The sequence below is a fragment of the Vipera berus genome (assembly GCF_964194415.1).
Source record: "Vipera berus genome assembly, chromosome: 13".
Lineage (NCBI taxonomy): Eukaryota > Metazoa > Chordata > Lepidosauria > Squamata > Viperidae > Vipera > Vipera berus.
The window spans coordinates 3290269-3303779 of record NC_138216.1 but is presented as its reverse complement, the minus strand read 5'-3'; the positions used below and the strand labels follow the sequence as shown (position 1 = coordinate 3303779).

The 13511-nt window shown below is 46.6% G+C and overlaps 1 protein-coding gene across 3 annotated transcripts in view; it reads right to left on the bottom strand.

The window, feature by feature from the left end:
- The window catches only part of SLC29A4 (solute carrier family 29 member 4), a gene marked incomplete at its 5' end in the record, with an annotated part of 23037 nt that overhangs the window by 8450 nt on the left and 1076 nt on the right, over positions 1-13511 (bottom strand). For 2 of the 3 annotated variants that reach the window (XM_081338432.1, XM_081338431.1), the window contains 9 exons: positions 1-89; positions 767-954; positions 1574-1709; positions 3067-3332; positions 3947-4021; positions 4254-4382; positions 4663-4776; positions 5851-5982; positions 6957-7132. The exon at positions 1-89 is cut by the window's left edge and continues 152 nt beyond it. In XM_081338432.1, coding sequence (XP_081194558.1) covers positions 1-89; positions 767-954; positions 1574-1709; positions 3067-3332; positions 3947-4021; positions 4254-4382; positions 4663-4776; positions 5851-5982; positions 6957-7132 — 1305 coding nt within the window. Of the gene's footprint in view, positions 90-766; positions 955-1573; positions 1710-3066; positions 3333-3946; positions 4022-4253; positions 4383-4662; positions 4777-5850; positions 5983-6956; positions 7133-9566; positions 9900-13511 lie in introns of those variants that run through there. The other variant, XM_081338433.1, reaches the window with a different exon arrangement.

Genomic DNA, 13511 nt, shown 5'->3' with positions numbered 1-13511 from the left:
AGGATAAACAGGGGGATGAAGACCACCCGCAGGCAGGAGCAGAGGAGGAGGTGGGGCCCCCTCCAGTCGTAAGGCAGCGCGGCCAGAATCTGCAAATGCGGAGGGAGAATTGAACGCTGAAAGGAACGGCGGAATCCACCAAAGAAAACTTGAGAGAGATTTCCTGGATGTGTTTTGAGCCTTTCTCCCCACACGGAGGCAAAGCCAATGGTCTGGGGTTCACAGATAGACTGCCACAGGCTGGGGAGGCTCGCTGAACCAGAGGACCTGGGATTCTGTGCCCCTGTTAAAGACGGGCAGAGGTAAGAATCCATCTGGGATATATTAGTGGAAACGTCTTCTGAACGTTTCTGAACCAAGGGTGTCCCTTGAATATTTTTCAAGCAACTTTTTTCCTGGTTTCAAAGTCTTTTTCCCCAACAGAACAGCTTGGAATGCAAGATGAAACTGGGGAGGAGGGGGGGGGGGGGAAGAGAGAGAAAGGAGGGTCAGAGACAGAAGGGGAGAAGAGGACACATCAAAGAGATCCTTGTCCTTCCTCCCCTTTGATGTGACCCACGGCTTGCTTCATCTTTGCTCACCCTGCGACCCCCATCGGAGAACCAAGGGCAAAGGGTACATATCTCAGATCTTGGCTGTTCCCAATTCCAGCGGGTGGATGGCACCTGTCGCCCCGTGATTCCCTGCAGAGTGGGGGGTTCCCCCTCCTGCAGAGAGGTGCCCGGTCCTCGGGCCATTGGGCAGAATCTTGGCCAAGAGGCTTTACCTTGCCCACAAAGTCGGACAGGTTGAAGACGGCCATAATGAGGATGGGGAGCCATTCGCCCAGCGTGCAGTTCCGGATCTCCGATTCCAGCCCAGGAAAGAGGCACAGGGTGATGAAGTAAGTCACAGCGATGGACGCCATGTAGGTCCAGATCACGCGGGAGACAACGTAGCGATGGAGCATCATGTCTGTCGGAATGCAGAGAAACAAAGCAGTTAAGCCAGACGTGCTTTTCCTCCTGGCTTGTTGCCTTCATGTGAAACCAGGCAGGTGACCTGGAATAGGTGATGGAAAGAAGTGCGACAGGTGGTGCGTCTAATTGCCAAAAGAAAGACTGGAACCCACCCTTCCTTCCTTCCTTTCTTTCTTCCTTCCTTCCTTCCTTCCTTCCTTCCTTCCTTCCTTCCTTCTTTTCTTTCCCTCCTCCCCTCTCTCTCTTTCTTTTTCTCTTTCCCTCCCTCCCTCTTTCTTTTTCTTTCTTTCTTTCTTTCTTTCTTTCTTTCTTTCTTTCTTTCTTTTTCTTTCTTTCTTTCTTTCTTTCTTTCTTTCTTTCTTTCTTTCTTTTTTTCTCTTTCTTTCTTCCTCCCCTTCTTATTTTCCTTCCTTCTCACTTTCTTTTTTTTCTTCTTTTTTCCCTTCTTCTTTCCTTCCTTTCCCTCTCTCCCTCCCTCTCCCTCTCCCCACCCCCTTTTCCTCCTTTCCTCCCTCTGAAAAGGCAATTGTATGAAAAAGAACCAAATGCACACAAACAAGCTCTCAGGAAGCGCCAGTCTCCGGCCTTTCCCCTTGAGGCTCTGATATAGTTACCTCTGAAGCTCGGCCAACTCCTTTTGATTTCAGGTTGAGGGACATCAAACCTGACGTAGGTGCCACTGCCAGCCAGCTCCCCTGCCTCTGCAAAGGTGTCGGGAGGGGACACATTTTGTCTGGGGGGCCGATTCTCCTTGGAGCGAAAGGAGAGAGAAATAGTCAGCATCAAAGTTGGTTGCCAAGAACTTTCAGCACAGCTCAGTGGAGGAGGAGGGGGAGGTTGCAATGATGGTAATAATTTAAATAATTTGGAGGTACACTGCTTTTAAACATGAAGGATTTCTATTGTAGCCAACATGCCAATTATGCATGAATCTCTCCTGGCATAAGTAGATTTTTTCTTTCTTTCTTTCTTTCTTTCTTTCTTTCTTTCTTTCTTTCTTTCTTTCTTTCTTTCTTTCTTTCTTTCTTTCTTCTTTCTTTCTTTCTTTCTTTCTTTCTTTCTTTCTTTCCTTTCTTTCTTTCTTTCTTTCTTTCTTTTTCTTTCTTTCTTTCTTTCTTTCTTTCTTTCTTTCTTTCTTTCTTTCTTTCTTTCTTTCTTCTTTCTTTCTTTTTTCATTAAATCTCTGGAGCTCAGACGGTATATGTGGCTGCTAATTTTTCTCTACAATGCAACCCTGAAAGTGGATTTAAATCCAGATTTCCTTAACTGTACCAAACGTTTTAGCTATAACACCAAACTCTTGCAGTTCACATGATTATTCGTTCCTCTGAGAACCATCCCTTGTGCCAAAGGGGAGGTTGAAATTTCCCCCAAAGAACTACAAAGCCCTCTGATCAGAACTAATGTATCTTGCTTAATCTTCCCGTCTCTTCTGTCACCGTGAATTTACTTGAGTTAACTTCTTCCACCAGAAGGGGTCGCCATTTCCCTCCTTCAGCCAATCCTTAGATCCTTTGCACCACAAAATCCATCCCATTTACAATCTTTAATAGGCTTAACTTTTCAATATTTGTACAATTGCATTTTGGTTTATATTTTATTGCTAAAGGTGATACTGGTGGTGATGAGGTTTTTCCAGCAGTGAGAAGGAAGGAAGGAAGGAAGGAAGGAAGGAAGGAAGGAAGGAAGGAAGGAAGGAAGGAAGGAAGGATTAGAAAGCAAAGGGAGGGGGGAGGGAAGAAGGAAAGATGGAAGAAAAAAGAGGAAAGGGAGGGAGGGAAGGAGGAAGGAAGGAAGGAAAAGAGAAAAAGCAAGGAAAAGAAGGGAGGGAGAACAGGAGAGAGGAAGGAAGGAAAGAAAAAGAGAAAAAAAGGAATATTATGTTACTTTTTCTGCCATATTTGATTAATGTCATCTCGGGGGGGGGGTTTAGAAGCTATTTCTGATCCTACTATTTTAGACCCATCCTCCCAATGGGTCGAGTAAGTAACCAATTCTCAAAACTATAAAACTGATCTTTCCAGAAGATACCAGGTTGGTGAAAAGTCTCTCTCTACAAAACACAAAACTCAAGAAGGAGCACAAAACATTTCTGGCCACAACTTACAAATCGGATGCCTTCTGCTGTGACATCATGGTGGACTCTGTATCCGACACCATTGTCCATCGACCCTTTGAACTCGGAGGCCTTGTTCCGGGATCGGGAGGTGTAATACCTGACAAAGTAGGTTTGTTTGACCAGGAGGTGGAGGAGGAAGCAAGTCAGCTCCAGTCCAATGGAGATGCAGAAGAAGATCATGGTGTTCCCCTTCTCATCCGACAGAAGAAGCTTAGTGAAGATGCGACTCAGGGAGATGATGACTCCAGCGGTACCTGACAGGGAGAGATGGAGTTGGGTTTTTGTGTTAGCACTAAGAACACCCTATGATCAAGAAGGCTTGGTTTCCTTCACAAAAGGTCAAGAGGTCTTCCTGGTCCACCCTACATCTCAGCTCCTCCATCCCACTAAATAGTCTAAAGATTTATGAAGGAGATAGTTCCCAAGTTGTCTTTTGATTGTTTGTGCTAGTAAACCTCCCCTAAAACCACGTTAAGCAGGGTTTAAACTCTACACGTGTCCAGAGAGGCGAGAAGGATCATTGGGCAAGTTCATAGGGGCCATATGTTCCTTGAGGCCCTTCTTGAGTCCTCTTGTCTTTTGGAGTTCTTCTCTCTCTCTCTCTCCAGCACAAGCTAGAAGGATATAGTCACTAATTTCAGGATGATCCATATCGACTTCCCAGCTGCCTTTAGCTCTTTTGTTTTTCAACGCCTTCGGTTGGAATTGACCAACAAGGCTGTTCCAAACCTAGCAACCACCAATGGGTTTAATGTTCCTATTTTGAAAGGCAGCCCCAGAAATGAGAATGAATTATTAAGAGGCAGATAGAAATGTCTTGCTTGCACATCCTTCAGACTTCAGTGCACAGTATTAAGGCAATACTCACTTTCGCCCGTCATCACTCCTTGAGTGTACCGCTTGGGCAACATCCCGGTGTAACCATAGAAACTGGATTGCTGCACTTAAAAGGGGGAGATAAAGTTGAGCAAGCAAAGGAGAAGGAGAGTTATGACACCTAAGTCAAGAAGGCTTAGATTTATTAGATTTCATCTTCGTTAAGGGACTTCTTCTCCACCACCTCCCTGACTTATTTTTGGTCAAGAATGATGTCATTTATGAGTTCCACCAAGGACAGCTCTGTTCTTAAATATCTGGAAGGCTGGGAAAGCTTCTGCTCCCGTTCCCACACATACCTGTGCAGCCAAAGGCCACCACGCCCACTGCCATGAGGTTGACAGCGTAAGCTTGATGCTGGGAGAAGAGATCAAGCCAGACGTCGCAGATGCTCACAAAGAGAAGAGGACCCAAAGCGAAAAGATATCCTGAAATGAACAATAGCCCAAAAAGAAGCTTGCTGCCAAAGAAAGACAAGGATACTACAAATTCCAGATGTTTATCTTCTGACATATAAGTTCTGCACCATGGAAATCATTGAGAATAAGTAATATTCAGGTAACTTCTCTATGGCTTCCTTCTGGAACTTTGAAGGAAGACATGGAGAAGAGAAGACATATAGAAGATTTTAGCCCTGACTACAACTTCCTTGGTGAGGATCAGAAGCCAAGAAGTGAGATGGAGAAGACAAAGGGATTCTGAACATACCCACGGTGATCCTGGTGTGAAGACTCAACATTTCGACCAGAACATTGTTGAGAATGACAGCAACCAAGGCTACTAAGATGTAGGTTAGGCTCATGTCAAACACAATAGAGGTCCCTACAGAAAGATACAATACTTTGGTTCATACATCATGTTAAATCAGGGCCTTGCTTCACAAAGGTATGTTGAATAACCATTGATTGAGTTCACACAAGATGCAAAACCAAAACCAAGAAAATCATAATCCAGCTTTGTGGGATGTGTAAACAGGTGAAAAAAGGGTGGATCAGAGGTAGGCAGATAAATTTAATTAAAAAAAATAAGGAGGAAAGGAAAAATACGCAGTGAAGTGCTCTTGGTGTTCCTTAGGTTCAACAAAAGTTGGAAGCTTATGAAGAGCAGGAAGAGGAGGAGGCTTTATCAATAATTCCATAATAAATTCATCTTGTCATCCAGCTATTCCAACTTCATTATATTAATACTATCTTGGGTTAAGAAAAAGGCATGCCAAGCTCAGGATTCAATTGAACAAGTGGGATTTTGCAGATAAAAACACATCTGCAGAGCAGTAGTGTCCACTTTTGGCAACTTTAAGACTTGTGGATTGCAACTCCCAGAATTCCATGCTGGCTGGGGAATTCTGGGAGTTGAAGTCTACAAGTCTTAAAGTTGCAAGGATGAACATCCTGCTTTAGAGTCTCTCAATCCTTAAATCGGTGGTTCTCCTGATGTTTTGGACCACAAACCCTTTGCCACTAACCATGCTAGCCAAAGCTTATTATGAGACAGTTGGAACCCAAAAGGCACAACCTTCTACTCATGGCGTGTGTTTATTTATTTATTCATTTATTTATTAATTGAATTTCTATACCGCCCTTCTCCCGAAGGACTCAGGGCGGTGTACAGGGCAATAAAAGCATTACATACAAAAGTTAAAATAAAATTAAATTAATTAAGCCCTAACAATAAATAATTAAAAATACCCCAAACCCTTAAACCAGGCCGGCCTGTTCAAATAAATAGGTTTTCAGATCACGGCGGAAAGAGCGAAGGTCGGGAGTGTTGTGAATGTATGTGGAAAATCAGTTACAATGCCTACTTCTAATAGCTTTCATTCCATAAGAGAGCTCCACAAAAGACTTTCAAAACTTTCGGAGAACTTTGGAAGAGGGGGAAAAAAACAACACGTACCTGGGTATTTGTGATGAAGGTAATCAACATCTGTGATAAAGCTGTTGTAAGGCAAAAGAAAGCCAACACCCGCTAGAAGCATAGCAAAGTAGATTCCATGGTAGCAATCTTGAGGCTCAGGGTCTTCACAGACTAAACCCCCCCAAAAGACAGAAAGGTAACAAGTTAAGCAAAGTGGTCACTTTGTAAAACTAGGGGTCAGCTGCCACCTTATGCTTACTTGTGCTTTGCTACCATGTGACAGTCTGTCAGAGAGTATAGGAAATGGGGATGCTTGGGGGAAAATGAAATTAACTGCTGTATCTCCTTGAGATGTTGCCTCAAGGTCACCCGGCTGCGAGAAGATAGCTGCTGCATATCAACCTACGCTTGAAGTGACCGTTCTGAAAACACCATGGGGTCAGTGATGGGAGACAGTTAAGGGAGGAAAAAGTTGAGGGATTTTGGCACGTGATTCTCAGTTCTGACTATGCATTATTGCAATACACTTGACTTCTAAGAAAATTATAGCTTTCTCGATAAATGGAGCCAAGGAACGTTTCTACTTAGAGGTTTAAGCGCTGGCAGGTCTGACACTATGACTGCCCTTATGTTCTTCCTTCAACTTTCCTTTGCTTTACAGACCTGTAAAGATTATCAGTGTGAGCTCAGGATTCACGCCTCAAATCCAAAGAACTGAAAAATAGGACCACAAACATTCTAAAAAACCAGTCTATCCAATCCTATACTTTTCAAACCCTTGGGATTCTTAATCCCAACCATAACCGCAGCTCTAGCCAAAAGGCAGGCAGGAAAAGAAGATCAAAAGAATTTCCCCAGAACAAACTAGAGAAGACCCAAACTGTCAATTGAATGCGAGAAGCTCAATGATCATTAACAGAACTTTATGAAAATGGAAGCCAGGTTGAATAAGAAACATCCTGGAAACTCAAACAGCACTCCATCCATACGTCCTTAAGATGGAGAAGGACAGACACGGTTGTGCAGGAGAAGAGAATCACAATGTATAAAAACACAGAAGGAAGTTTAGTGGCTATCCCGAAAAGCACTACTCTCCATGGGAACCACATCTGGAGAGGTTCCCAAGCCATCTCTTCAACTCTGACCTGGTTCCATGAAGGTGAGGACCCCTTTGGTATGACCTGTCTTCTCCTGAAGCTCTTCTTCTTCCAGCTGGTAGCTGTCAAAACTAAAGCTCATCACGATGTTCCCTTCAGGTGTCACCACTGGACTTCCCTCCTTGAACTGCTGGTCTCCTCCTACGGAACCCATGGCTGTTGACCTAGATGTTGGAAGAAAAGATCACCATGACCACGCGTGCCTTGGCGTGTCATCAGAATTACAAACTTATTCTGGAATGCTTTTTGAAGGCAACTATTCCTGGGTAGAGTCAGCATCTTCCACCTATTGAAAGAGAAATTTGTAGGACCCAGAGAGTTTTTTTTAAAAAAAACCCATCTGGTATCAGATCCATTCTTCCACTCAAGCAATAATTGGAATTTTGTTTGAAGGGATAATGGCATTGTTTAAGCTGGTCTGCTCCAACCTCATCGTGTTCTAGACTTTATTATTATTATTATTTATTATTTATTATTTGGATTTATATACCGCCCCTCTCCCGAAGGACTCGGGGCGGTGTACAGGGCAATTAAAACAATTATATACAACACATAATATACAAAAATTAAAATAAATTAAACCAAGTAGCCCTAAACAATAAACACGTTCTAAAATGTAAAATTTAAAATTTAAAATCCCAGTCCCTCAGTCCAAGCCGGCAAGTTCAAATAGCCAAGTCTTTGACTCTCAGAGTTCTTAGTCATGATCAGGTTGAATGAGGAATTCTGGGAAGAGAAAGTCTACACTTCTAAAGGTTTTTTTAAAAAGGCTACCATGCTATTCCTGGTCAAACTTATCCTTCCTCTGGAAACAGGTCTTCAGAAGTAACACATCCTAGTAGGATTTTACCTCTTTTGTTGACCATCAAAATGTCTCAACAAGCTTCTAGTCAACCAGATGTCCAGGACTCAGAAATTGACTGTGGAATAATGTATTTTCCGGCCCTAACACCTGGCCCTCCAGTTTTTCCTACATGCAAATTTGCACCATTGATAAGCGCGACGGCTGGAATAACCTCTGAGTAAGATTTTTAATTTCTCGGTGCTGACCATAGGGAGCACTACATTCGTACTAGCCGACTTCACAATCCTCTTTTTATCTGCAGAGTAGAAAAACAAACAGGCTTCTCCCCTCCCCTTCTCCTGGGGAAAAAAAAATATGGCAAGGTATCTGGCTGAAAATTCAAAGTCCATCTTACTAGCGTCCTTTGATGCTCTCTTTTCTGGAAGGAGATAATTTCCTTTTCAAGTTTGAGCTGCTATGAGGAAGACCCGCAGCTGGCAATATTACTGGGGTGAAGTTGTGCTTAATTAACCCCATGCTAACTCTTTTTAGCTGATGAGGGGAAAAACACACACACAAGAGAGCACCAAGGATCCCACAGTCCTCCTCCTCCTCCTCCTCCTCCTCCTCCTCCTCCTCCTCCCTTCAAAGCACACTCCCTTCCATCCCTGATGATGTTACGTAGTTGGGTAATGAAACATCTGCAAGAAAACCACCCAGCTCAGAGAGCACCAAGGACCCCACAGTCCTCCTCCTCCTCCTCCTCCTCCTCCCACATTGCAAACCCAACTCCCTTCCAGCACCGATGAAGTACCTCGTTGGGTCACGTCAGGAAACATCTTCAAGAAAACAAACAAGCTCAGAAAGCACCAAGGATTCCCCCCCCCATCCTAAAGTTCCTGAGGTTGAGAAACCCTGGTCTCAATTCTAGGACTCCTCCTGCTCATTGGTGTTATGGGTAGAACGTGGGAAAGTGTCTTGGTTGGCTGTCCTCCTGCAATCCTTGTCTAAAGACACCTCCAGAGAAATGTGGGAAGATGGTTCTTCGCCCCCATTTCACTTATCTGGTGGACAGTTTGCGTGCCAGCTGCCGTGGCCACCCCGTACAGATCCCTTGGGCTCCATCTAGCAAACTGGATCCTTTGCCAAAGGTCTCCTCGGTGGAACACAAAGGTCCGGATTGGGATGGGGATCCTAAAAGCTGGACTTAGGAGGTCTCTTCCCCCGCAACCCAATGGGATCTCTCTCTCTCTCTAGATCCATGAAGGCATTCTGGGGAAGGAGGAATCCACTGACAAGGTGCCTTTCCCACCTGATTGTCCTGTGCCCGCTTGGACTCCCAATTCCCTAAATCACCAGCCAGAAGGAACCAGACATGTTCTGAGGGGGCGCCAGCTTGGAGAAGTCAGGCAGGCTGAAGCTGGGGGGGGGGGGGGGAGGAGGGGGAGGGTCTGGAGGACCTCCGCCCAGGGGAGGGGGGGGGGTCGGATGGGTTTCTCAGAAAAGGACGAAAGGCCATCCACCCAGGCTGTTTATTTAAGGGGGTGGGAGACTTGGCTCGCCACCACAATCTAGTTTGAGGGTCTCACGACCCCTCCCACTGTCCCGCCACCCCCCCACACACACACTCCCCTTCTCCCCCCCCCTTCCCCTTCCGTCGGACACAAAGGCCAGACCCTTTCCCATAGGATGCGGCGCCAACAGGCTTGCGCGCCCGGCGCCCCTCTGCGCCCCGCGAGAGCCACCCGCGCCCCCTCTCTCCTCCTCCTCCTTCTCCCCGCTTCCTCGTCCCCACGGCCGGCTCGGGCTCTCACCCCTTGCCCGGACTGCTGGCACCGGGCCCCGGCGTTGCTTCTGCCTGCTGCCGCAGCGCCCTCCGCTCCTTCTCAGCGGCGCCCCGGCTCTTCCGCCAGCCGGCTAGCCCTCGCCTGCCCCGGGCGACTTTCCATGGGCTACTCCGGGCGCGCTCCTTCTCCAGAGGGGGCGACCGGGGGTGTGTGTGGGTGTGATGCGCGGGTGGGGGCCACGGACAGCCCTCTGCTCCCCCCCCTCCCCGCCTTTCTCTTGTCCGCTTGCGAGCCGCTTTCTCTTTCTCGGGTTTGCGCCTTCGCTGAGCCTGGCAGAATCGCTTCTCTCTCTCTGTTCCCCCCCCCGACAAAAAAAAAAAAAGGAACGGCAGAGATTGCTCCCCCACCCACCCACCCCCCGCCCCAGACAGCCTCTGTCTTGCCCAAGGAAATCCTCTGAGCCCCAAAGCTGCGAACGGAGATGGAAACCACGGCGAATTTCCCCGCCAGGCCGAATCGCGCAATGCAACGGGGTTGTTTCCAAGTGGATTGATGGGTGGATTTGGTGGTGGGGGGGGGGAGAGGTGGGGGGTGGGGGCTGGCGGTGAACCAGAGAGCAGCGCGATGCTTTTTCTTTCCCCGATGGCCCGTCTGAGGGGCTGCCCCGGTTCTGAAAGAAAAGAGAGGGGTCGAAAAGAGGGAACGGCCCAAGGCCGTTTGGGGTCCTTTAGGGGTGGAGGAAAGAAGGAATAGGAGAAGGAAAGAAGAGGAGGAGGAGGAGGAGGAGGAGGAGGAGGAGGAGGAGAGAAAGAAAGGAGAAGAAGGAAGGAAGGAAGGAAGGAAGGAAGGAAGGAAAGAAAGAAAGAAAGAAAGAAAGAAAGAAAGAAAGAAAGAAAGAAAGAAAGAAAGAAAGAAAGAAAGAAAGAAAGAAAGAAAGAAAGAAAGAAAGAAAGAAGGAACTGGAGGAGGAGGAGGAGGAGGAGGAGGAGGTGGACAGCAATAACAGTGGAGTCCTTGGTGCTCTCAGAGCTTCGGAGGGTTTTTGGCAAACATTTCATTACCCAACTATGTAACATCATCAGTGATAGAAGGGAGGGAGGTTTCAAGGGAGGAGGAGGAGGAGGAGGAGAAAGAAAGACAAGACAAGAAGGCAGGACAAGAAACAACAGATGGAAACTCATCAAGGAGAGAAGCAACCTGGGACTAAGGAGAAACTCCCTGACAGTTAGAACAATTAAACCAGTGGAACAACCTGCCTCCAGAAGCGGTGAATGCTCCAACACTGGAAGTTTTTAAGAAGAGACTGGACAGCCATTTGTCTGAAATGGTATAGGGTTTCCTGCCTGAGCAGGGGGTTGGACTAGATGACCTACAAGGTCCCTTGCAAATTATTATTATTATTATTATTATTATTATTATTATTATTATTATTATTATTATTATTATTATTATTATTATTATTATTATTATTATTATTATTATTAATTATTTATTATTATTATTATTATTATAAAAGAAAGAACAATTGTTGACAACGGTTGACAACATTGTTGTCTTCCAAACACTTTCCCTGAGCAGAACATTCAGTAGTATCTTCCTTCCTTCCAAATGAGCCATAAATATCTTATTTTGGACCTGCTTCCTGCCAGGGTGAAAAATGTCACCAATTAGGGGCTTTTAGCATCGTTCAAATCTGCAAGCGGGATATCAGTCGGCCTGGTGACAGTTTCTCTCTCTCTCTCTCTCTTTCTCTCTCTCTCTCTCTCTCTCTCTCTCACACACACACACACACACACACTCACACCATCCTTGTGGCAGACGTTCAGTCGGGCAGCAGGCACTGCTGTGGTGCAACAAACGGAAGACACATCTGCTGCTCTCTGAAGAGCTGGCAAAAGGCGAGGCAGGAAATTAATTACGGGATTGATAAGCCGCCTTCCTGCTGCAACGGGGGGGGGGGGAGGGAGGCTTGGCAGCCACCGACACAAAATGGAGGCTTTTGCAAACAGCCGCGGTGAAGACAGAAGAAGCCTTTGGGTGAAGCAGCTACAAGTCCCTCCTCGACTTCACCACCAACCACAGTTGGGTCGTAAGACTATGGATCTGGTCGCCAAGCACCCATATTTTGGGGAAGCTGCGATGGTTTTAAGTGCCAGTACTGGTTGTAGGTCATTTTTTCCCCCCGTGTAACTTCGAAGGGTTGACAGGGCAAAGACAGCAAAGCCTACTCACTTGTAGCACTGATGAAGTTACCTAGTCAGATATATGAAACGTCTGCAGGAAAATCACCAAGCTCGGAGAACACCAAGGACCCCACAGTTGTCGTCTCCTTCTCCTCCTCCTCCTCTCCACAAACCCCACACCCTTCTAGAACTGATAATGTTCTCTAGTTGGGTCATGAAATGTTCCCTAGTTGGGTCATGAAACATCTGCAAGAAAACCACCAAGCTCAGAGAGCATTAAGGACCCCACAGCCCTCCTCCTCCTCGCAAACCCCACTCCCTTCTAGCACTGATGATGTTACGTACTCAGATCATGAAATGTCTGCAAGCAAACCACCAAGCTCAGAGAGCACCAAGGACCGTGCAGTCCTCCTCCTCCTCCTCCTCCCCACATGCTCCTTTCTAGCACCGATGACATTGTCTAGTTGGATAATGAAATATCTGCAAGAAAGTTACCAAACGCGGGGAACACCGAGGACTCCACGGGTCACAAATATGCCTCTTTGCAGTCCTAAGAATCATGTGAAAACTCAGCCAGTCCCTGCTACCTACAAGCAGAAATTGCCAGGAAAATGGCCGACGAGGCAAGGAAATGGCAGAGCAAAAACAACCCATTTCATGCCAACAAGTCTGAGTATTCAGGGACGCCTGGCAAATCTGAATGCGTTTTTTTTTAAAAGCCCTTCTTTTAGCCCTAACCGTTAGTTGCCATCTGGCTCATAAAGGACAGAAACCTAATTTTATCCTCACCGTGATTAAGTTAAGCTCTATTAGGCCGGTTCTGTCTCTTCCTCTGCTCAGGACAAAGCTTTGCTCCAGTGATAAAAAGCAGATGAGAGACCATCTGCAGTTGTCATGGCAATGATGCCGACACCGTGCGTGCTCATGTCACCGTCGGACGGATGCGAGGGCCAACATTGTGTAACTCAGATGCTTCTTCCTTGGCGGGCGACAACCCTTCGCCCTAGCCAGGCTAGAAATTTACAACGGGTGCAAACACTACAGAAGGGAGTGTATTTCGGCTCTGCATCTGGAGCGCCATTGACAACCAAGCCTATGGACCGACACCCGTGGGGTTGCTAGGAGAAAGGGTTGCTAGGGAAGGCATGGATTGCAACAAGGCACCATCTATCCTGGTTTGTTGCTTTGTGTATCGGTGGGGCCTCGGCTTGATAAGCAGAGAGATGCAATTTATCTTTCTGGGGTCATGAGAAAGAACAGACGAGATGGCTGAGTCTAAATGAATGGTTGATAAATCGAGGACTTCCTGGAGAGGCAGCCCAAGACAATTCCCCATCGCTCTGTGCGGCCCAGGTAAGCCAAAAGGTCGGACACACCTGCTCTAAGTAATATCTGCAGGTGATTAAGCCAACTTGATGAGTCTTGGCAAACGGGACCAGCTTCTCTGGGTAGTAAAATGGCTTTTAAAATGTTGGGAACGTAAGGTGGGCACGATGGGATGTGATTGGATGAGGGGAGGCACGATCAGGGGATGGCTAGGTACCATCTGCCAAGGCAGGTTGCATTCTGCTACGAGTTGTGTTGTGCCTGGTGGATGCCACAGTGTACAAGTCTGACGTTTTGTTTCTCAGCTGCCGTTATCTGTGGTCAATGTAGCGTTTTTATTCTGGCGGACATTTCTCTTGTCTTATCAACATCTTGTCAAGAGGCTGGCACGCTTGCTGCCATGGATATATCTGCTTGGGTTCAAGCCTGGCTAGACATTTGATTTAGGTTTATTGCTCTGTGA